The 24,438-nt window shown below is 40.6% G+C and overlaps 1 protein-coding gene across 4 annotated transcripts in view; it reads left to right on the top strand.

The window, feature by feature from the left end:
* The window catches only part of CDON (cell adhesion associated, oncogene regulated), a 109,194-nt gene extending 94,603 nt beyond the window's left edge, over positions 1-14,591 (top strand). For all 4 annotated transcript variants that reach the window (XM_081890853.1, XM_081890852.1, XM_081890855.1 and 1 more), the window contains 6 exons: positions 2,529-2,651; positions 3,928-4,155; positions 4,951-5,237; positions 8,189-8,268; positions 13,514-13,767; positions 14,285-14,591. In XM_081890853.1, coding sequence (XP_081746979.1) covers positions 2,529-2,651; positions 3,928-4,155; positions 4,951-5,237; positions 8,189-8,268; positions 13,514-13,767; positions 14,285-14,448 — 1,136 coding nt within the window. In that variant the 3' untranslated portion in view covers positions 14,449-14,591. The remainder of the gene's footprint in view (positions 1-2,528; positions 2,652-3,927; positions 4,156-4,950; positions 5,238-8,188; positions 8,269-13,513; positions 13,768-14,284) is intronic.
* The last annotated feature ends 9,847 nt before the right edge of the window (positions 14,592-24,438 follow it).

Below are 24,438 nucleotides of genomic sequence, written 5' to 3'. Positions count from 1 at the left end.
TAAATGAACTATGATTTGTTTGAAACAGTCACCTCTAAGGCTCTTCAACAAAGCAGTTAAACACACAGACTTTCAGATATTGGCAGGCTGTATTGTACAACAGTGCTGTTCTCTTGTCGGTTCAGTCTTTCAGTAGGGACAATAGTTGTATATGCATGTGATTCACACCTGGAGTGTGATTTTGAGGGGAAGCAGAATTACACTGGCTGACTCAAGCTCTATGCATTGATGCAAAGGTGAGAATTAGGTGTCTGTGCGTGTACATGTCTGGAGCCTTCCATGCAGCTGAGATCCGTGATTAATCAATGTTTCAGGTGGTGCCGAAGCATCTGTGCACATAAAGGCCCATTTTCACCTTTGTCGGACTGTATGTGGAGATCAGGGGAAGCACCAACTGAAACGACCCTGCTTTACTTCCACCTTTCTAAGTGGAGCAAAGAAGAGCATTGGGTTATTGTGTAAATAGCACCCCTACTTGGGTGCTGTTGAAATACAGTAGCATCTTGATACTATTCTTCCCTGTGAAGGCTGTAGCTTATAGATCTGTCTATGTTCTAGGTGGAAGCAGTTCCAGCAGAAATAGACCACGATGTCGACATTTAAGAAGCATTAGGCGTATCTAAACCCTCTTAATTATAATATAGTGGGTTCCTCTTTATTAAAACTTGTCATAAGGGTGAGCATACAGACTGAAAGTGATTTATGAGTACGAAGAAAACACCAGGTGGTGTCTAAACGAAAAATTGACTTTCAGCCAGACACAGTAAAATCATTCTCTTAAATGAACTTGTTTGGATTAGAATTTCCAATGCTGAATATCAAAGGCCTTCTTACTTCATATATTTTCATAGTACATAAAAATTGTCTGCAGCTAGTCATGCTGTTGGTAAACTGCTTTCCTCAGGTTCTCTGGAGTATGTTCTTAGACTTAAGTATAGAATTGAGTGGCTTCAAGTCTTTTTGTGATGTCTTCACTTTTCTGCCTTTAAAAAGACACACACCCCCTAAGGTGGCTAGCAAAATGTTACTCCTTTTATCATATGATTTGTTGTATCAACAGAAGACCTACAGACAAAAGTACAGTTTCTCTTTCTACCAGGCTCCTATCACATGCTTTATTTTTTAAAAAGTCAAGTCTTAATAGCATGGTGGAAAGTGCTGTGGGAAAACCTCACCTAAGGTCTGTTGCACAGCTGAGTCCTTTACTCACTATCAAAATGACAAGTGACACTCAATAATTCTCTAAAAGCAAATTTAATTTCTTACTTGAGCAGAAAAGGTAACAACAAGCAATCAGAAAAGTGACCAGAGGCTGAATCCTTATCTCTGTTTGCACACAGTTTTGATACATATAGGTTAGACTTGCAAGACTCCCAGTAATACAATCTTGCGTGTGATAGACAGTGTGGTGTAGTGGTTAAGAGCGGTAGGCTCGTAATCTGGGGAACCGGGTTCGCATCTCCACTCCTCCACATGCAGCTGCTGGGTGACCTTGGGCCAGTCACACTTCTCTGAAGTCTCTCAGCCCCACTCACCTCACAGAGTGTTTGTTGTGGGGGAGGAAGGGAAAGGAGAATGTTAGCCGCTTTGAGACTCCTTAAAGGGAGTGAAAGGCGGGATATCTAATCCAAACTCTTCTTCTTATTCTTCTTCATAGCATCAGCTTAACTGCATAGACAGATGCTTCCACATTTCAGCTAGCTAGGCATTATTTTGTTTATTCCATTTAAATGTCATGGCCTAGCATGCTCCTAAATCTTCCCTTTACACACCCTCTTGTGGTTTGCTTTTTCTCTGTTCCTCTCTTAAGCTTGCATGTCAGCATGATTACAATGAGAATACATGATTATGGTGTCAGCTTGCAACAAGATGATGTTAGTCTTGCTTAAGCTATAACAAAGGTGGAGGTGGTTCATGTTACTCTTTGTATCATATTGTGATTAGTTGTATCAACAGCAAGACCTACAGTCAAAAGTACAGTGTCTCTTTCTACCAGGCTCCTATTGCATTCTTTATTTTTCTTTATTTTTTAAGTCAGATCTTAATAGCATGGTGGAAGGTCATCAACAATGGGGTGAGATGAGTCTCTTTAAGATAGACATTCTGTGATCATAGCATGTTGTGATCCATGGCTGTCCATGCACACTGCTTTGTATTGGCCAAATTCCAAAGTTTAAAACAACCACTTTCTGCCAAATATTTCTTATTGCAGTTTTATTTACATGTCTGATTCAGACTTTGCCCTTAGGGTTTTATGTTAAATAGATGCTGCATTCCATCTTTGAGACAAACATGTTCAGGAAGGTTGTAGACGTTTTATTAGTAGTAAATTACATTCTTCTTATATGCATATTTGTGTATGTAAGACCGATTTTGGCCTGCTATCTTAGCTCTTAATTGCAATGGGTCATTTATTTTTTACCTGTTGTCCTCAAATTGTAAGGACAGTTCCTACATTTTTTAGCTCGGTTTATATTTTCCAAATTGTGAAACAAACATGCTACATGTCTGTATGTTTTTCTTTCTAGGCACAAAGCAGTGGCACTTGATAAGTCACCTGCAACCTGAAACATCTTATGATATTAAAATGCAGTGCTACAATGAAGGAGGTGAAAGTGACTACAGCAATGTGATGATCTGTGAGACCAAAGGTGAGAAGGAGCTGTTATTTTTCTTCTGTCACTAAACCAATAGCCATATATTTGCTGTTCCCTAATCTTCATACTTGGGACGTGGGTGGCACTGTGGTCCAAACCACAGAGCCTAGGGCTTGCCAATCAGAAGGTCAGCAGTTCGAATCCCTGCAATGGGATAAGCTCCCATTGTTTGGTTCCAGCTCCTCGCCACCTAGCAGTTCAAAAACACGTCAACGTGCAAGTAGATAAATAGGTACTGCTCCAGCAGGAAGGTAAATGGCGTTTCCATGCACTGCTCTGGTTGGCCAGAAGCAGCTTAGTTATGCTGGCCTCATGACCCAGAAGCTGTCTGCGGACAAACGCTGGCTCCCTTAGCCTATAGAGCGAGATGAGCGTGCAACCTCAGAGTCGTCCGTGACTGGACCTAACGGTCAGGGGTACCTTTACCTTTAATCTTCATACTTATGTAAGAATTCATTTCTTTTCAAATATTTTTCACAATATTTCAGATGTTTTAGTTAGTTTCTTGACTTCATGAAAATAAATATTCCATTTCAGCACACTATATGTAATCTAATATGGGCTTTTAGAAATCACATTCTACCATCAAAACCAAACCTCAGTGCTTGAGAGAGCTTCTAATTCAATGCATAAAACTGTGCTATCTTCCCATACTTTATCTCAAGCTAATGCTCTTGCTTGTTATTGCTGTAAACAAAAAGACGGCTTCAGTTTCTGGGTTCAGAAAGACACATAGGATTTATCATCAGCTACCCAATACCCTTGTTGTTCAATAAATAATTTATTTCTTTTAAAGCAAATTATGTTTGAAACCATGATCAGTTTTAAAATATAAAATTTGGGGATACTAGTAAGGGTAGAAAAAGGATCTTTAATAAAATTTATGCACACATGTCCCAGAATATATTGGTATGTGTTCATACCAATATCATAAGCACTGATATTTGACAACAAAAATGGGCCCATTATCCTTTTTTGTCAACTACTTTACAGGCCCTTTACATTCTGGTAATGTTCATTATTCCGATGTGTGAAAGTGTGAAAGAAGCTAAAGCAGTGACACATGTGTGGACTTTTAGGGTAAACAAATTCCAAAACAAATATATATTATCAAGTAACTTATGATAAAAAATGTTCTACCATCATATTTTATGCCATTTTGGATTGCAGTAGTTGCAGCTCTTGATTGACTTATAGAATGAATAACACTTCTGTAGACTTGCTATTTTAAATGTGTGTTTTATTGTATACTCTCCTCTCTCCACATTAGTGAAGCGCACACCTGGAGCATCAGAATACCCAGTGAAGGACCTTAGCACACCACCAAATTCTCCTGATCGTGGAGTTGGGAGTAATGCTGGTCAACCAAATGGTCCCGTCCGAAGCAGTGACATGTTATACCTGATTGTGGGCTGTGTCCTTGGAGTGATGGTGCTTATTCTGATAGCCTTCATTGCTATGTGCTTGTGGAAGAATCGCCAGCAAATTGCCATGCAGAGTAGGTTAATTCTAATATTTTTCATGTCCTCTGCTGGACCAAACCTAATGAAACAATATTGTTGCCAAGTAACCTAACACCACAACATTATTGTGAATCTCAGTTGCTGTTATGATCACCACTGAATAACAGAGGGGAACAAATTTGAAAAAGTGCTTTCTTCTTCTTATGAAACATAGAGATTAGAGCCTAACTCCGTGCCTTCACTTTCCTTTCCAACTTAGCAATAGAAATGTATTCTAGGAGAACTTTATATTTTCACTTTCAGAGGATATTGGTAGATATAGTTAATGGCCAACTTACATAGTTACAGTCTTCTTTGAAATCTGCTGGGAAAGGGAGATGCTTCCTGTTCCTACATTTTTGGTGTTCTAAATGTTCATAAGGTATAGCAATTGTGGCTTGGTCTGGGGAAAATGTGGGATATAAATAAATATAATAATAATAGCAATTTTACTTGGCTCTATAGATCTGACAGAACAATCTATATTGCATTGTTAAGAATAGTGCTGGTGGAATAAAATAAGTGTCTTTATGCCACAAAAGCTGTCAGATTCCCCAGTGGTAAATATGCAAAACATGTAATCTTTGTTACCAAGTGGTGGTAAGCTGCTATCTGAACTCTGTTAGTCAGATTGTAATATGTTTTACAATTTGTAAAGGGCTTAAGGCATTGTAGTGCTAGGGGTGTAAACTCTACCATGAACAGCCAGCTATTAAACGTTTTCGTCTGTAACCTTTTCATGTTTAAGAGTTGAAGTGTTAAGCATTTTCTCCCAATTCTCACTCTTGCAGAGTATGACCCTCCTGGTTACCTTTACCAACGTGCTGATATCAATGGGCAAATGGTTGAGTACACAACATTACCAGGCACAAGTCGTATCAATGGCAGCATACATGGAAACTTTATCAGTAATGGAAACCATAATAATGGTTGCCTTCACCTCCATCACAAGGTTCCTAATGGAACGAATGGAATCATGAATGGTGCTGTAAATGGAGGAACTGTTGTTTATCCAAGGCACACTAACTCCCTGTCCAGAGCACACATGGAATATGAACACACCCACCACCTTGGAAATGTAAGTAAGCCCTAGATGTTGGAGGCCTGTTTCTTGAACGTAATACGAAATGAAGTCTTAGGAAATGGAAAGCATTCAGCACTTAACGAAAATATGTTGAAAATTCCATAACATGGCATGCTTTTTGAAGCTTAACTTGCTGGAATTGCCTCATAGAGCTTTTACTGCACTGTTAGGGGTTAGAATCTTCATTTTTAAACAGTTTTTAACACCCAGTATTAATGTTTTGCTAACCTGGTGATTACAGAAAAGGTTGAAAAGGTTGGCTAAAAGATCAAGCATAGCAAATATGCTGTCTTTCAATTCTTATCATTTTTTGTGACTCTGCCAAGTTTTTCAGAATAAAGATGTTATGCATGCATGTGTGAACCTGATGGGGTGAACAAACGCCATTGAAAAGTTTTGCGTTTGACTTGGTTGAAGAAAGTTGTGCTTTTAGTGATCAATTTTTATATTATATATGTGCATGTCATCAATGGTGATTTTTTATGTGAGAACCAGCATATAGATAGATAGAGGTAACTTGCATAAGTGTAATTTCCCATGTATTATTCTACTTTGTTTTGTTTTTTTGTTCTTGAAGGCTGTCAGCCTAACTTTGATGAAGGTGCTTGGGTGGAATTATTCCTCAGGCATTCTCAGTTTAGTCCTACGTCATAGTAATAATGGCAGTTACACATTGGATACCCTTCCACTCACTTACATTGCTTGGAGATTTTTGTGATCTTATTGGAGACTTCTCACATTCTTCCATTAATTGTGCCAGAACCTCTAGCTTTGTGACCAGGCTGTTCCTACAGCCCCATTTCAGGTTTAACTTTTAAGCAGTGCTCTTTATTACATTACAGTGTGCCAAAACTTTAGGTTAATAAATCAAGAAATCCCTCCTCCTGGTCCTGCTCTGACACACCATAAGTCTATCTGCATTCTGAATGTTTGAGACTTCGGTTGAAATTATTAAGAATGATTGTGATTAGGCCCCTGTATTATGAAAAAAATATTCATTTGTTTCCCTAAGGAATTATCTAAATAGCTAATCTTTTTTTTTTTTAACACTGGTCCTGCTCAAAACTGTTTGAATATTTTATGGGGAAACAAATAATGTGTTCAATTTTTGTTGAGTAAATATACTTCTGAGGGTAGTGGGGAATATAGGACTAGTGTTTGTTTTTGGTAACTGAACACAAGAGCTTCATTTTAGGGAGAAACAGATTGCTGCTCAAGCAAGAGTTGCCACTTCAGATAACCTTGCCTTATCTTATTTCTTTTTGCAGCACTCTTAAACTCATAAGTTCTCATTCTTTTTAAAAGCCAACCCAAACACTGATTTTACAAGTATCAAAACATGATTCTATAAGCATTCTGTAAGTGAAGGATATATCCAGACTATGTGAACCTAAACAGAACAATTGTCTATTGTCTGTATAGGGGTATTCCAGGGACACAAACCTAAAACAGGTGTTAACCAGTTTTCTTTTAGATGCTTGTCTAAGGCCTGATTCTCACTTTGGTATTTACATTCTGAATAAAAATACAGTCATACCTCAGGTTACAGATGCTTCAGGTTGCGCATTTTCGGGTTGCACACCGCGCCAAACCCTGAAGTACCGGAACAGGTTACTTCCGGGTTTCGTTGCATGCGCAGAAGCACTAAATCGCACTTTGTGCATGCACATAAGTGCCGAAACATGACCCCCTCGTGTGCAGATGCGGCGCTGCAGATTGCGAACGTGCTTCCCGCATGGATCACGTGCCTTTTAAACTAAATATGAAATCTGTAGTTCAGCATGCATGCCTATAAAATAATCCAAAGCAAAGGCCTTTTTTTTCTTATTCACTGGTTTTGTTTATTTCAAAGGGCTGCATACTGACATTTAGAGATAGAGAGACACTCTTCAACTTAATGAGAACCATGTGTCTGTTGTACTTGCCCCATCCATAATATCAAAGTGAGAATCTGCCTATAACATTCTAATTTGTCCTCTTCATCTTGAAACAACACACCAGGGCTAAATTGGAGTATGAAATTGGAATTTTGTGTGGCTATATAGTACGTTCTTTTAAAGCTCTCTGACCCACACACAGAACTATGGTTCTCATGATTTACTAGTGAGCAAATTTATTACGTTGAGAAAATGTGGCAACTTAGAACTAGTGTACAGGAGCAGTTTTGCTTTGGATGTCTTCATAGTCAAATATTGGACAGAAAGATTTGTTCAGTAGAGTTTGAGTCTTGGATGTAAAATGGTCTTTCACAGTCTTGAGTAGTTAAATAAGGATTTTTATTGCCACCTGTACTACCTCATTTTCAAATATTCCTCAAACCTGCATCTCCCTGGCATTCAGCAGTGAGGTATGTGTTAATCTTAGCATTTTTATTTGTAAAGGATTCTGCAGCCAAAACCAACAATTCAAAATCCCTCTCACCCCCAAACCCCAAATCACTCTTGGCTGGTGAATTATTGCATCTGTGAAAATAAAGAACATTTCAAAACTGAGTTTGGTGAAGCAAGCTGATCTAATCAGATTAATTCCAAGAAAATCAGTCAGATGTATTCATCATACTAGCCACATGTATATCTTGTCTCCACAAGCAGACAAAAGTCTGTATTGGAAAGGAAGTTACTTTCATTTCTCATCTCTGTGTGAAGCATTTTCAGTTTTGTCAAATTTGAGTTGGGCACTACAGGCTGAAAATAGAGCCAAGGAAATGACAACATACATGGGCAAGCTACAGCTGTTAGTTTTTGCTGTAGCATACATGCTGAAAGTTAGGCTTTGCAAAACAAATTTTGCAATACTGTGTGCTCTGTCTTTTTGATGAATGCCAAACTTCATTACAAATTAGAATAGAATCTGTTGTTGTTAATTGTAACAGATGGCATGCTTAAGGGCTTGAATTTATTCTGATTTTTTATTCTCTGCCCTCCCCAAACCCCCAATTTATCTAGGGTGGTGGTGTATACACAGCTATGCCTCAGACAGACCCTTCAGAATGCGCGAACTGCCGGAACTGCCGGAACAATAACAGGTAGTAAACCGGGGAAGAGTGAATAAAGTGAGCTTTGGGATTGAGTCTGCTCCAGTTGCTTACTACACCTATGCATTTTAGGGGCTTTCAAGTGGAGGTTGCTTTTTATCCCTGATTTTCGCATAAAGACTATGCAAGATTTCTTTATAAAAGCTGTTACGTTTTATGGAAATGTACATCCTAAGATGTTGGCACTTTAACAGCAGCTTCCTGGGATTTCTCGGATACTTTGAGTCCAGAAACAGGTACCATAGCAGCTGGTGATGCTGCCTCAGGATAAAAATAATCTAATCTTGTGTTCTGTTACCTTGCCATTGCAAATGACTGGATGAGCTTACAGATCTTCTAGGTTTATTGTGGTTATTATACCACTGTGATTTCAACATGGGTGTCTCAAACATCCCAAACAAGGGATGAATATCATCACCCAGAGGAACTTCTCTCTGGATCCTCATAGCTTAGTTTGTAAGCTAAGCTTCCAAGAGGCATAGTTCTTTTGCCATCCATTCTCTTTTATCTTCCCCATCTACCAGCACCTTCCAGTCTTTTCCCAACTGGAACATCTTTGAGTAGCTTGTTCCCTCTATGATAGTGCATTGGTATATGATAGACCAGCAGGTGCACTCTGTTTTCTTCCTTTTATATTGAACTATTACTATGAAGAGGCCCCAAAATAAGGCAAAAGTCCCCAAGCTCTGTACAGCAAAACAGAACAAACACAAGAAATGAGGATTATCTGCTCAATTTGTATGTTCCAGTTGCAAAATGGGAGTACTGGATTGACAGTTTTGAAGTAAGGAAGGTGTTTTAACAGACCTCTTATCCTTGTAGTGAGGATGGGGCATGCAGTTAGGTAATGAGCTGAGTACCTCCAAAAATACAGGATCTGCATTTTGCCGCAAAGTATCTCCGAACCCTTCTCCTGAGACTTCAGATCAATGGCAGGCTAAACACCACACCCAAAAATGTAGAATCTAGCAAGAGAATTTCCAGTTTCTTCAGATGCACATATGTCATTTCACATAACGTTTATAAGAGTCAACAGGAGAAATGAAGCTGTCCAAAGACCAGCCACAAGGTTGGGTGTGGCTCCCTGCTTAGCACTGGATACATTTGGCTGCTTTTAGAGTCCTTAAAACAGTTCCATCTTCAAATGTATAGTATCTAGTTGCCACAAAGGCCATCCATCGACACAGAAAAATGCTCTTAGGAAGCACAATGTCAGAAAAGAACAGCTGTTACAAGCTCATCATTTTTAGGCTGAAAGTTTCATGCTGCGACAGACAATTTCATTATTCTAAAAGAAGCTAACTGCATGTGCACATCAAGAGAAACTGGGTGATTGGATAGAACTAGTAATAAAGATAAACATTGTTAGATGTTTCCACTTTACTCTTTTATAAAAGGTGCCAATCCCCCCCCCCAAGTTTCTTAAATCACCACAGCAATAACTAGTTGGCGAATCAGAGCGCCATGTATGCTGCCAAACATCTCTGCACATGCACCTGAATTCTTTGGCTTTCTCATTTCAACTGCAACTCCCTTAGGTGCACCAGAGGCTGCACTAGTGAGACTATCACATTTCAAGAGTAACTCTTTGGGGTCCATGGTGGCAGGAGTGAGAAGTCGCAGCTTGTTCAGTCAACATCTCTTTAGTCTTACGCTTGATTTTTGCAACTTTCCATTAGCAAACATTGCACACCGTAGTCAGTGAGAAACCACTGTCTGTCTGCAGGGGACACGTGGAATGCCCTGGTTGATTACCAGGGTTAATTTGGTCTTATTTTGCACACAGCTGACCCTTTTGGGCCCTTAGATCAAACAAACTCAACATTTGTGGATCAATGCTAATGTTTTCCTGGTCAGACTGTTTTAAATACATCTGGGGTAATAGTTCTCTTTTACAGATGATAAAAAGCACTCCTTGTGTCGGCTGTATATTTTGAGCTTAGTGGCTTGTGGAGTAAGGGGAAAACCCTCATGCAAACATTTTCAAGTTTGTTCATTCCAGAATATAGTCAGTTTCTTGCCCTTCAGTGTAAAACAAGCGGAAATTAAATGGCTTAGTCAGGAGCCATTCTTAATTCCTTTGCTGTCAACTTAAGTAAGCACAGCTTCTAAAATAGATGATTGCACCGTAGAACTGTGTAGCAGTTCTGTGGTGTCAGTTTTTCTTAGTATTGAGTGTGGTGCAGTCATCCCAGTCTTCTCTAATCAAAGACTGATGTAACTATGATCCCAGGATTGCACAATCTCTACTTATAGTTGTCTGTGTTTTGAGTCAGTCACGTATTTATGTGTTTATTACTTTAGATGCACAAAGCGAATAATATTTTATTTTAAAGAAAAAGTTATCCCCCAGCATTCAAGCCATTCTGCGTTACAAATTTTAAAGCAAATGTACTATCCTTTCAAATAGAATCAGACAAAAATGTAGTAGTAGATCTATGCTGACTATCAAAAGTCGGATTTTACAGGTCTTCTGTTAAAAATACACAAGGAGAGTTAATTTCATGATTATGGTAGACTACAGTGTGCACATCAGCATTTGCCTCTGCTGTCTGTATTTGTGATTATTTTTGGGAATCTCTGTGATTCTTGCAATAGGATAGGATATGGGGAGGATCCTATTGCTCAGGTAGGGCTGAGGTTGCAATTGTTTTGATATGCGCATTTAAATATACATTTGGAAACCAGCACTTTGACTATACTATTGGAAGAGCAAAGGCTCCTAAACAGAGGTTCTTAGTTGTTGCCTTACAGATGTGGAACTCCCTTCTAGATTTCCATTGAAGTCTCAGCCTGGATACCTTCCAGAAGTATTTTTAGGCTAGGTTTACACGTGCAGCAGAATTTATAAAAACTCCTAACCCACAAGGCATCTCACAACTGTAAATCAAAACATAACAATTTACTAATAATAGAACTGTTAAAAATATACAGCAACAGGTTTGAATGTGGCAGAACAAAGTCTTTTCAATTCACATACCGTATTTTTCGTCCCATAGGATGCACCTAATTTTTTGGGGGGGAAATAAAGGAATTTTTTTCCCTTTATTGCCCCCCCCCAAACCAGGTCAGGGAACAGCGGGATGGCAGCGCTGCGCCTCCCCGCTGTCCCCCGAGCTTGTGGGGCTGGCCGATGTCTGCCCGGCGCGCGGGGCGCTCTGCTTCAGGGCACCCCGCACGCCGGGCAGCAGGCTGCTATCCGCAGCGTGGGGAGCCCTGCGGGAACTCCCGCAGGCTTCCCAGGCTTGCTGATAGCTTCCTGAAGCCTGGAGAGCGAGAGTGGTCGGTGTACACCAACCCCTCGCGCTCTCCAAGCTTCAGCGAAAGCCTGTATTCGCCCCATAGGACGCACACAGATCTCCCCTTCATTTTTGCACGGGAAAAAGTGCGTCCTATAGGGCGAAAAATACGGTAAATGGCATTAAAGAAGGGACCAGTTGACTCCCAAAGACCATTCCAGAGACATAGACAGACGCTGGCTGGTAACTTGTGCAAGCAGCAGCTAGTTCCTTGTCTTGGCAGAAAATATAGATATGGAGAAAGGGCAATAGCACTCCTGCTAAGGTCTTGAATATCCATTTGTTCAAGTGCATAGGTTCTCACATGGCGCAGAAAGATATATGCTGCTCTGTGCTACATTGTCTAGACACTCTTCCACTATGTACAAGGTTAAGGGAGCCTGAAAGTTTTTTAAAAAAATTAAGAGGATGGCTTGTTAACTTGAGACACATTTTAAATATCCTGCAAATAAGAATCTTGCAGCTTGTGTTGTATTTGTCCATATGAGTGTTCCATTTGTGAAATGAATCTTATCTCTCTCCATTCACATTCCTCCTCTGAATCCACCTCTTCTGTGAATCCTGTGCCTTAACTTCTTAATCTTGATCACAAGCCAAAACACAGTCTCTGTGTATTTCCATCTGATCACATTCATCCCCTTTAGCCTTCTCCTAGCTCTGTTGTCTCTTATCATGACAAAATTTAGATTGTAAGCTACTTGCAGCAGGGCGACTTTTTGGTTGCTTCTGTAAAGCGCAAAGCACGTCGTTCGCACTGTATAAATAACAAAGCATTTCTAATTATGATTCTGCTTCTGTGGCTAAAGAAAGTTCCACATAATAAGCTTTCTGTCTGTAAAGCTAAATATTATGTAGCTTTGGGATGTATTTTGACAGCCATTGTGAATAAGTGGTGTGGTTGCCAAGGAATAATTTAAGACAGAGCTTCATGTTAATCATCTTCTTCCTAGGAGATAATTATGGAGAGCTAGCAAACCATAGTCAATGAAAAGTGAATGAATTCAAAGAATGTATATGCCAGTAGTTCCTCTACTTGCTGGAAGAATACTTTCTATGTTTTATTTCAAGTTCTCTTAATAAACCCTGTAACAAGAAAAGGTTTAATTTAAATCACTGTAAACATGTATATATATGAGAGGATGAAGTGCAGTGTCAAAATATTTTTGCTACTTCTATCATAGTTTTGGAGAATATTCTTAATTGTTCACATGCTTCGTGTCCCAGATTTTCAGTTCATATGCTTGTCCTAAATAGATATGGGTGTGCTTTGGTTTCTCATTTGTTTAGTTACAAATAATATAGTTAAGTACTTGTTAGCATATATCATGAAAGTTGAAAAAGCAAGTTGATAACCACCTCAGTGTCCTTAGAAGCTGGTTCTCCAGCTGCAAACATTTATAGCACTGGCAGTTTCCCAACACTTTGGATTAGCTCTGGGCATGTCTACAAAGGATTTTAGATGTAAGATGCCTTTTTTGTTGTTGTTCAAAGGCTAAGTAGATTCCGCTATAAGGAATTGACTTCCTTCCCTGCTTGACTAGTCTTTCACAATCCAGAATGAGAGAGAATTATCAAAGATTCTTTCTGGGAAGGCTTAGAAAGCATGTTCTCACTTTCTAAGTTTACAATGCTGAAGAATCCAATATTGAATGTAATCACTCTATCAGCAGCACTTTAACAGAGGTCAGGTTACCAATTGAAAGAGCAAATTGATATTGAAGTTCTTTTTCTTATATTTCCAAAAAAATACCCCATTTAAAAATGTGTAAGAGAGCACTTAGTGGGAGCTGTCTTTTTTAAAAAAATAAAAAATCCTCTATTTTGTACAACTGGGTAATGAAATTGTTTATGAATCACTTTATAAGGTGCATCACAAAGTGATTTACAGTATACTTTATAGTGTGCCATTTTCCATGAACGTGTTTGAATTTTTCTAGGTGCTTCACTAAAACCAGTGGCACTTTTGGAAGCAACCCTGCAGCTGTGATGCCCATCGTAGCACCTTATCAGCAGGACAGTTTAGAAATGAAACCGTTGAATCATATGATGGTTGCGATGTGCTTAGCATCCACAACCCCCGGATGCAACGCTGAGGCAGAGGAAGACGGCAAGGAGAAAGTGGATCCCCCCTCTCCTCGGGACTCCTGTGACCAAGAAAATGTGAATCCTCTCAGTACAGAATGTATAGAAGGTACGCCAGCATTTTGGGAATTGTGGAAATATGTAGCTGCCTCCGAGGCAGTTGCTTTTTATTTATAATCAGAGCAATTTAGCACAGAAACCAAACTCAGACTGAGATTAAATACTTAAGCTTCTTGTGGTTCCCTGTGCATGTTATGGAATTTGGTGCTGTGATGCTTAAACTGCGGGCTTCTTTTTCTTTTTTAAAAATGGATTTCATCCAGTACTCTCCTTGGATTATTTGTGGTGACTAAATTGTTTTAAACACTGTGCTAATTTATTTAAATCTCTGCCAAGACCACCTTCGGCTGTGATCTTGTGTTTCAGCAACTAAGATTAATCAAACTAGCTACTTAGGATAGAAGAGCTGCAGGACAGCGGGGGAGGGAGGAATGTTGATGATTCATCAAATAGTAGTCTTGTTTCCCAGCCTGTTGGAGCTTGTATGAAGCCTCTTGATAAATTTGATGGTTGTTGAAGTTGCTAATAGACAACTAGATAATAATAGCCGCGTTTTGAATTTGCAGATCACAGTGCACATTTGGAAACATCAGATCACATGTTGAGCTGGAGCCCCCTTATTCTCCAGCCTCTTTCAAAAGACTGTAATGAAAAGACAGAAGGGATTTCAAATGGCGTTACGTTGGACGGTTTGGGGAGTCTTCGACAGCTCCAAGTACAAGAGACTTAAGGAACTGACCTCCTTCCCCTCCCCACTTAAAGCCAGTAACTGCACAGCAAAGTCGCTGAAAGAGACTTACAACAGGATGTTAATTATAAAAGATGCTATTTATTTTTTGGTGTAGTGTCCTATGAATGTATGTTTTTAAGAAAGCCTTTTGCCTTTTCATTTTATTTATGTCTTGAGAAATTCCTTCCCAGCACGACACCATTGTGACTATCTGGAGGTATGTTGTCATTACAGGAAACATACTAAAATGTTTTCCACGGACATTGGAAGAATACAGCTTCATTATGGTGCAAACATTTAGGAGAAGTACTTATTGGATTGGTTCAGATCCAAGTCGATCTTTGCTTTATAATTTACAATTTGGTGATATAACTCCATAGGATGGTTCAGTGCAAATGAAAACAGAATGAACTTTTGGCTATGGAAATTTAAATTGTTACAGCATATTAATGAATTGTTGCCACCTAAGTCTAAACACCCTAAAGTGGAAAAACATGGAACTTGCAATGGAAGTCTGGTTCTCAGTCAGTGCTAGCAAAAACTTGTTGGAAAATGGCAGGACTGAAGAGAGGCTCATTTAAGTGAATGTAGTAGTTGAGGTGTGAAGTTCTTCCCATACTCGTTCCAGATAGTGAAAGGCACAACATGGGCAACAATTAATGGATGTCAGACACATATTGTGAGCATGGGTATTTTGCGGCACCCCCTGTTGCCATTCTAAAGCGTTTTGATTTGTTTCCTTATGTTCCTGTTATGTGTCCTGTGCATTAAGGAGAATGTACAGGGCACATTTTCCTACTTGGGTTAGGTGAGCTTTTTTGAAAGGCTTTGTAGGATGCTTGGGTTAAAAAAAGCAAGGGGAGAATTTGGTGTCAGTGATTTAGGAAAGCAATCAAAATTGTTCTGAATTGGAAATGGCTCCCTCCTATCTCCCCCTCCCCCCAAAAAAGTGTGTTTCTGGAGTTTGCTTTAAGGGTAAATAAGTTCACACACAGTCCACATTAAGAAAAACAGCTTAGAGAGGGAAACACCAGGAGGGAAATGGCCAGAATGGAGGAAGTTGAGAATAGTTGTCCTGGTTAATCCACAGTTAGAACCTTTATAACTATTCACTTTCACAAGATGGAGCAGTATTAAGGGAGGTTTGGGGACAAAAGTGCTAGTTGTTGGTAGTTAGGTTTAGCAACACATTCTATGAAATAGGTCGTACAAACTCACCCTTTGCCAGAAGTTGGTCCAGAAAAGGGTTCTGCTTTGGCTGCTTTATAAATACACTGGAGCATTACACAATCAAGCTTAGAATGTAAGGCCTCTAGAACATTTTGTTCATTTGGTTTAGGCACCAGCTTCAGACTCAAGTCCTTTGCCTTACACCTTCCCAGGGTTGCCAACTTGAATAAAATATTTGGAGGGGGGGAGGAGCTTCCCAATAATTACCATGATTATTCTGTGTATCTTCATGGAACTTGGATAATAGGTGTAAAATCAGGGCAGTCGGGGCTGGGGGTGATGCAGAATGCTTAACACCCTTGTTTCACTTTTTTTGGAGTACAAAATAGCTGCTTCTCCCTGCAGCGCCCAACACTATTCAATGGTTGTGTCAGACTTGCAGCCAAGTTGTACAACACCTGTATATGTAGCTTTAAGAAAGGTGCCTGTGCTTCAGAAATAGCTGAGGGCACAATGTGGACGTCACAAGACTAGCTGCATATTTCCACCTTCTCCCCGTTTTAATCAGCACAAATAAAACAAACTTACACTTGTAAAACAGCTCCACGAATTGGAGGCACGTTAACTCTGTATTTGCAGTTGCCTCGCGGCAATGTGAATTCATTTTCCTAGCTAGATCCAGGAACTAGAAACACCCCGTTTGAAGAAGGGGTGGGGGGGGGGAATAGAGGAAAGGCCAAATACGCTGAATAGTAATTGCAAGCCCCTTACAGAAGAGCAGAGGTGCTCATAGGTGCAATGTATCATACTGAATAACATTTGTGTGTGTGTGTTTTTGTGTGTGTGTGTGCGCGTGATAAAAACAAGCTTTGTATTTTTATATCTGTTGCAGCAATTGTCAAATGCTGTGTGTGTATATAGTGTGTGATTATTTTATATAATATATTATGTATATTATATAATTTTATAAATAAGGCTCCCTAATGAGAATTTGCAGTGCTTATTTGGGTTACTGTGCAAGGACCCCTTTCTTTGTAGGAAATTAGAACAAGACTTGATTCAATTTATAATTAGGCCTACAGAACATCTCTGCTGCTCATCTCCAAACTAAACTAATGGCTGGACACTTCTGAGAAATTACTTTTCAAAGCCTTAGAGGGGGAGTAACAACTAGTAAATGAATGTGACCTGGTGGAAGCAAAGTCCCAGCTGGTTTGGAGACAATTATTATATATGCCTTTTCAAAAAGCAAGAATGTCAGAGTACTTTCGATATGGGAATTTAAGGGATTCTGGCACCTTCTCTGTCATACGAGGCCACTTCAATTCAATAGAGTCCAGGCAGGTAACATGAGCCTTTCGATGTGGAACTGAGAAAGTCATACTTGGAGGCTGGGAAAGAGTTTGTAATCTGTTGTAGTAGAATTTCATCAAGGACTGCTTTATTTATATTGTGTGACACTGTTTTAAGTGTTTTTCCTTTTTATTGTATTTTATTTATAAAAGTTATATATTGCCTTTATATTTTAGGGGGATTGTGAGTTTTCCCTCAATCATAGGTGTGTAATTACGAACCTTGCAAAGCATAGACAAGTGGCCAAGTTTCTCTGATCTACCTGCTCATTCAGTTCCATATTAGATTCTGACTAGTGACTCCTGGTCAGGAAACAAAGAAAATCTTGTTTTTGCATGTACGCATGGATAATAATGTGCCTTCCTACTTGGTATCCACTTAAGCTGTCACTGCCTTTTCAAATTCATTAAGCACAATAAATTTGTGGGACTTTTTAATGGCTCACAAAGCACTTTCATGAGACTTACAGCATCTTGTTTAAAATCTTTAGAATGCTAGCTTCTCAATGTTTCTAGTTCTCATGTCTTCACAGAGCTTTGGAACCAAATAAGCAAGTAGAAGTCTAAACTCCACATTCATTCTCATGCTTTTAGTGTTTAGCAGATTTCCCCTGAATATTTCTCATATACAAAATTCATGATCAGAATATATTACTGCCGCAGACGAAATGCTGCGTGTCTGTCATCAGTAGTTTGGCATCTGTCCTCATGGAAAGATGCAGATTATGTTAAACCAGAAACAAAATGCACAAATTTGGCTTGCGATAGGTTAGATGTTCTCCTTTTGTTCATCCTTAAGGTCTCTGACTCATTAGAAGGGCTTCTGACTATTTTAAAATGGCAAGAACTGATGCAGCGATATATTATTATACCACAGCTATCCATGTTATGCTTGGCACTAGCAAGTCTGTAGGTCCAAGCACAAAATTGGTAAATATGTCCCACTGAAATCTGTCCTCCTTACTTCAATATAAGGAGCCAGTGCTGGGAAACCACTTCAGAATGGACAAGTTTTTTTTGAACAACTTTCTTGATGGCATATGTCCTGCCTATGGAACTGAAGTGTTTCCCAACCTGGTGCCCTCTGTATGTTGCTGGATTACAATTTCCGTAATCCCGAAACATTGGTCATACTGGCTAGAGCTGATGGAGTCCCACAACTTCTTAAGGGTACCAGGTTAAGGGATACTGGTCTTCATTATAAAAGGTCTTATCCCCCTCCAATCTCTTAAAAGCAACTTGGTTAAATAAAGTTTTGCTGTCTAAGCAGCAAGCGTTCTAATATTTGTAATTCTTGTTCTTTTGCAAATAAATGGTTTTAAAGATGCATGTCTTTTGTATCATATAGAAAAAAATACACTATATTTTCCTTTAAAAGTTGTAATATTCTTTTTTTTAAAAGAAAATTGTACATATGTTTAAATGATGTAGGTTTGGGCAGGATTTTCCTTGTTTTTAATATTAAAGAGAATGCTGCTGCTTTGGTGTAATAGTTACAATTGCTGTCTGGTGTTTCAGTCTCCAATGTTTAAATCTGAATTCTCCAGAATTATGGATTCCAAGTGCTATGCCAAGTAAGTTAACTGCTTAACGCTGCTTTGTTATTGTTATTTTGGTATTATTAGTAGTAGTACACACACCATCTCTCTCTCTCTCTCTCTCTCTCTCTCTCTCTCTCTCTCTCTCACACACACACACACACACACACACACACACACAACCCTGTGCATCATAAAATGAAATGATTGGTTACTATGTGTTTAACCCGGACATATGGGGACATTTTCAGGACCTTTTCAATAGTTGTGCCCTGGTTTAGAAATGCTTTCCCCAGAAAAGTTCCTCTGGCACCCACTCTGATAGTTTTCCTACGACAGGTGAAGTCCTTTTTTATATTCCCAAGCTTTTTTTACTGAACCCAATAGATCAATTGGGTTATTTTTATGCTGCCCTCTATAGGTTTGATGTTTTTTAGTTTATACATAAGTTTATACATACATTATTTCATGGTGTTTAAATTGGTGTTTGATAATACATTTGGAATAATAATCATCATCACAAATAATAACTAATTTCAAATCTACCATTTGGCACACACCTTATTTAAATGGTGACAGTAGACCAGCCTTCTCTGACCTTGTGCTGTTCCGAAGTATTGAACTATAATTCCCAGTATTCCCTAACCATGGCTCTGCTGCCTAGAGCTGATGGGAGTTATAGTCCTGACACCTGGAGAGCACCAGGCGAGGGAAGGCTGTGCGCTTGAGGGTTACAGTGCTTCCATGTGTTTGCCACTGCCATCCCATAACCAGCAGTTACTACACTGCATTGGTGTTTACAGCTGCTGTGGAGGTTTCATATAAAATAGCAACCCAAGCACTTACGATGGTTGCCTTCCTCTGGGGACCAGTTTTTCCAGCAGACAATTAGAACAGGCTTGTAATAATTGTGGAACTGGATGCCATTTCAGGGACCAAAAGCAAACTGCACCTTTTTCACATAACGTGTATACTGCCAAGCCTTGTGTATTTTTAATATTGCCTGTTGTGGATCTGTGTTACCTGTCTAAATGGCCTTTAATGTTTGCGGCGTTTCAGTTATCTTCCACAACTGTCAACTCTGAAAAGGGCCCCTAATGAAGTTTAGAAGTGTTTTTATAAAGATGAATAAATATACATAAGAAGCCACCCTCTGAATCAGGCCAGGGGCCCAGCTTGCTCATCATCCTGTTCTTATAGCGACAACCCAGATGCCTGGGGGAAGCTTGGAAGCAGGACCTGAATGCATTCTTCCCTCCTCACCACCTCAAGAGAAGGACATAAGTTGAGAAGCTCCTAGATTGCTCTAAGGGAAAGTGTAGTGTAGTCAAATCAGCCTGTGAAACTGCTCTGCACCAAGACTGCTTCCTGCAGTTGGTCAGACTGCCTTGTCTATAAAATCTTACACCAGAAATCCTGCACTCAAAATTCCCTACAAGACCCCTCTCCAGCTATCTCTGAGTAGCCACTGCCCTTAAAACTGGACTTGCAGCGACACCTCTACAGCTTCTATATCACTCCTTTGTCCACCCATCCTTGGTCAATGCATTCCACTGGTACTTTGGATGACCCCTATCTCCTTGTTTCAACTTTTTGAGCTGCTGTGTTCTGCCTGTCTAAGTTTCCACAAATCCTATGATTGCTCTTAAGAAGGTAGGAAATAGAATCCTACTTCCTATCATGGCCTACGGAGACAGTGGATGTTGCAGCCTCAACATATACCCCAAAACAAGATTCCTTGAAGGAACCTGCTTTTAAAGTGTTCCCTCATCCAGATCCTCAGAGTGGGTTCCTGTGATTTGAATCGCATAGTTGTGAATTATTTCGTAGCTGCGTGGTGATGATGAGCAAAAGCAGTACTTTGTGTAAATGCAACCCTTAAAAGGAAAGGAATCTTCACAAAGTCTGGAGCCCAGTGACAATGGCTGAAGCTACAAGGAGCTGTTGGACTCAGGCAGAGGTCAGGAACTTGTGACCCACCACCAACATCCTTGACCACTGGCCATGCTAGCTGTGGTTGATGGGAACAGAGAGTCCGACAAGATCTGAATGGCCACATGTTCCCAATTTCTGGGCTAGGGAACCTTACAGAAAGGCAGAATGTGTGGTCTGCCTTTTTAATTGCAGAGAAACTGGTTACACAGGAGTTGGGCTTCCAGTGACCGAGGCACAAACTTTTCTTTGGTGTAGATATTATAAGAGAATGTCTGTGTGGTTGTGGTGGTGAGGTTGCTACAACAAAATGCACTGTGTACAGAAATGTGATAGCAAGCAGGCAGATTGCTTGGGTAGTGAATGCCGTCTCCCACCAATCCCATAGACAAGCTGGGGGTGGGGGGGAGATGTCTGGGTCTTTGCCTGGGCCTTGTTTGCTGAAGAGTCTCATTGTTCCAGTTGCTTAGGGCTCCTGTTTTATTGGCCCAGGCAAGTCGCTAATGAGAGATGAGAGGATGCAGGGATTCCATGGCAGATGAGACCGGTTGGGTGTTTGTGGGGCTGGCAGTTCCCACAGTTTTTTCTGACTGTCCTCTTGGGAGACAATGAAAGGAATGTCTCCTATGGTTAAAGTAGCTGTTGACATCCTATGTTCTTTGGGGCACTGGATTTAAAACTAGGAGGGATTAATCTGATGCAGTCAGAACTTCTGTTAGCATGTGTGCCCCTATCCACCCCCTTTCTCATTCATTTCAACAATGAGCTGAGCAAACAACTGGCTCTTCAATCCATTCCTCTGTCTCTGATCATCATCATCAGCTCAGCCTCTCCTCCACCTGCTAAGATTTGGACCACCATAAATCACCTAGGAATGACTGTGCTGATTTCAGGGTGGGGGGTGGGAGAGCAGGTACATATCAGTACATGAATGTATAAGCTGCCTTTCCATCTTAAACAGAAGATTCAAAGGTCACAACATGTTGGAAACAGAAGGAGAAATAGTAACAGTGGCCAGTTCATGAGCTGAAATCAGCCAAGGGAGTGATGCTGTTTGGCTGATGAAACTCATCGCAACAAATAGCCAGTGTGTTGAGCCACAGCTTGGTGGCATAGTGTGGTGTGTGTGTGCGCGCCTGCATACGCAGGCATGAGACATGGACATAGCCCCTGGCATCTCCATTTGATGCAGGAATCACAGCATTCACAGAACTTACCTAGGCAGCATTTAAGGGCATTGCAGGAAGGACTTGCAAGCAACCTAGAGCCATGGCTACATCCTTTGTCTGTAGAGCAATTATTAGCTCCACTTTTCCAGACCGGATTAGACAATTTTCCAGTCTTTTCAGACAAACTCTATCACCAAAGGAAAAAGCCCAAGGGTGACAAAGGGGGTGGGGTATCATTAGTAATAGCTTGTGGTGCAGTAATTTTGGACTATTGTCTTACAGTGACAACACTTTTTAGACAGCGATGTGTATAATTCACTTCACTTCAAGCTATGGGAAACCAGTCCTCTGTTTATGCCAACTTGCCTGCTCATGTTGCTGAGTGGGACCCTGGATGCCTGTTCCAAAGTCTTGATGATGCCACTGGCAAGAGTTGTGGTCCTCTGGGCAAATCAAGGTGACAGAATTTATGGGACTGGCTGAGATGACCGGCAGGATCCGTGACCAGAGGAGAGAGACGGTGGAAGAGGACTGGAGGAAGTTTAAAATCTATCTTAAGAATTGTTGTAAAATTTTGGAATGTTAAAATGTTAAAAGGTATGAGATATAGAATTATAGTGGTTAAATTTGAAATATGAGAAAAATTTAAGGAAAAAGAGTTTTGAAATTGATCAAAGATTTGCTAAGAACTAACATGTTAAAATTAGGATGCAGCGAAGGGGAGGCTTGGGGAAGTCACATTAGTGTTAGTCTGTGTTGTTTTGTTGTTGTTGTTTTTGTTTTGTATGTTTCTGTTATTGTCTATGTTGGTGAAAATGAATAAAAAAATATTTAAAAAAAAAAAGAGTTGTGGTCCTCTGACTGGGTGAAGATTTCTCCATGCTCAACAGACCTCTTAAAATTATCCTTCTCCCTGGACCATACCATGTCAGGCAGTGGGATGTGGGGGTTGAACTGCCTGGGTGAATACTCTCTCCCACCCACAAATTTCTGGGTAGAGAAGAACTAATGCAGCCTAGCAAAAGACAAGAATTCTTACCTTGGTAGGAGATTCTCTCACTTTCAGCATTCAGCTCCTGCTGTTGATGTGCAGGAGCATTCCAACGTGCAACTGCTCCACCTCCAGTCGAATTATACAGAATAAGCTCTAAAGTGCAGTGTTCTTCCAGTGGCCCATCCATTTTTGTTCCTTGGTGTTCAGGCCATTTATCACCACATTAGACCAGAGATTGACAATCAGTGGCCCTCAGGTGTGGTTGGACTCCAGCTCCCATCAGCCCCAGCCCAGATGGTCAATGATGATGGGAGTTGGAATCCAAAACATCTGGAGAGTCACAGGTTCCCCACTAGATCCAAAAAAAGAATCTTCTTCACCTCCAACAGCTAACCTATAGCCATTGACTTAGAAGTTGTCACGTATCTGCGCAAGAGATGGACGCAGCCATTCCCAAGGAGCAAAATAACTTTGCAAAGCCCTGAAATGGGTGCATGATACAATCGCACTGGGGTTCCCAAACTGGGAAATTAGTCCCTTGGTTACCACACTTCTTCTTGGACCTGGGGCTCCAGATAGACTACACAGCCTCCTTCAAAAGACAGTAAGGAAGAGGTGGTCTGAGAGTCTAGGCTGAGCAGAGACGTCAGACCCATTTCAATAGATTCGTCCAACCATTTCCATCAAGCAAGACTAAACAGGAGGGGCGGCAGGGAGGGTATAGCTATGGCAAAGAAATATTCCCTGCGTTGTTGTGGATCAAACACAAAGGTGACTGTCAGCTAGTTGCAAGGGGCAGACATGGGTAGAGCTGTGAGGGCAGCTTCTACTGAAACCGCAATCACCACGAGACTTTTATTGCTCCTCTATCTCCAAAGGGCACCCATAAGAGTGAATTTAACCTGTAGGATGACCATTGGGAAGAAAGGATAGCATCTATCTCTACCAAAATGGCAAGATCTGACCTGGGACTGTGCTTCTATATTTTTTAAATGGAGTTATTTAAATGCAGCACTTGACCTGACACCTGCTTTCTGCAGGCATTGGGTGCACAAGGGAGTTCCCTATGGGCAGGCCCCTAGTGTAGGCTAATCCAGAAGCCTTGGCTCTACTGCCCCTCAACTGCTCTTCTTTGCCAATACAAAATCATGAGTACACTTTAGGGCTTCTGATGGTACATTTGCAGCCACATTTCTACCTGCCCCACATCTTGTGGTGTCTGGTGTCAGGCAGGTGGGTGTGGTTTGGACCAAGTAAATGTGTTTAGGATCTGGATGATAGGTTAGTTTGGGCCCTTTCTTTGGACTCCTTCTCACTTCCCCTTGTCCCATGCCTAGAAAGTATGGCTTTGAGCAGTTTTGCCTTTGCCCAGCAACTGTCCCCTGGAAAACCGGCACTTTAGCGGTGATTTGGAACCAAGGACAATCTGTGGGGAAACCCAATTGCCCTTCGTTCCTATTCAGTGCTAAACTGTGGGGTTTTGGGGGGGGGGAGTGGTGGGGCAAACAGAACTGTAGATGAACCCTTGCACTCATGGAGATATCCATTCATCGGAACAACCAAAATTCAGTCAGTGGCTCACAGATCCCATCACAATTGTCCTTGTCTCCAAGAGGCAAGCATCCTTTTGAGACAACATTTCTTCAGCCTACTATATATCTTGCAAACTGAATGTGTTTGCTTAATGTCAGCTGAGGACTTAAACAAGTTCCACTTGGATGGGAGCTGTAGAAAACAGCTTGGTGGTTTCGATCTAGCCAGCAATTAGAGAAATAGGTCTGAGGTTTAAAGCAGGCTGGCAGCCAAGTAAACTAAAAAAAAAACCCACCTAAGAC

The sequence above is a fragment of the Podarcis melisellensis genome (genome assembly GCF_964234715.1).
Source record: "Podarcis melisellensis genome assembly, chromosome: 15".
NCBI classification, from domain to species: Eukaryota; Metazoa; Chordata; class Lepidosauria; order Squamata; family Lacertidae; genus Podarcis; species Podarcis melisellensis.
Note: the sequence above shows the minus strand (reverse complement) of the source record. Positions and strands in the feature narration are given on the sequence as shown.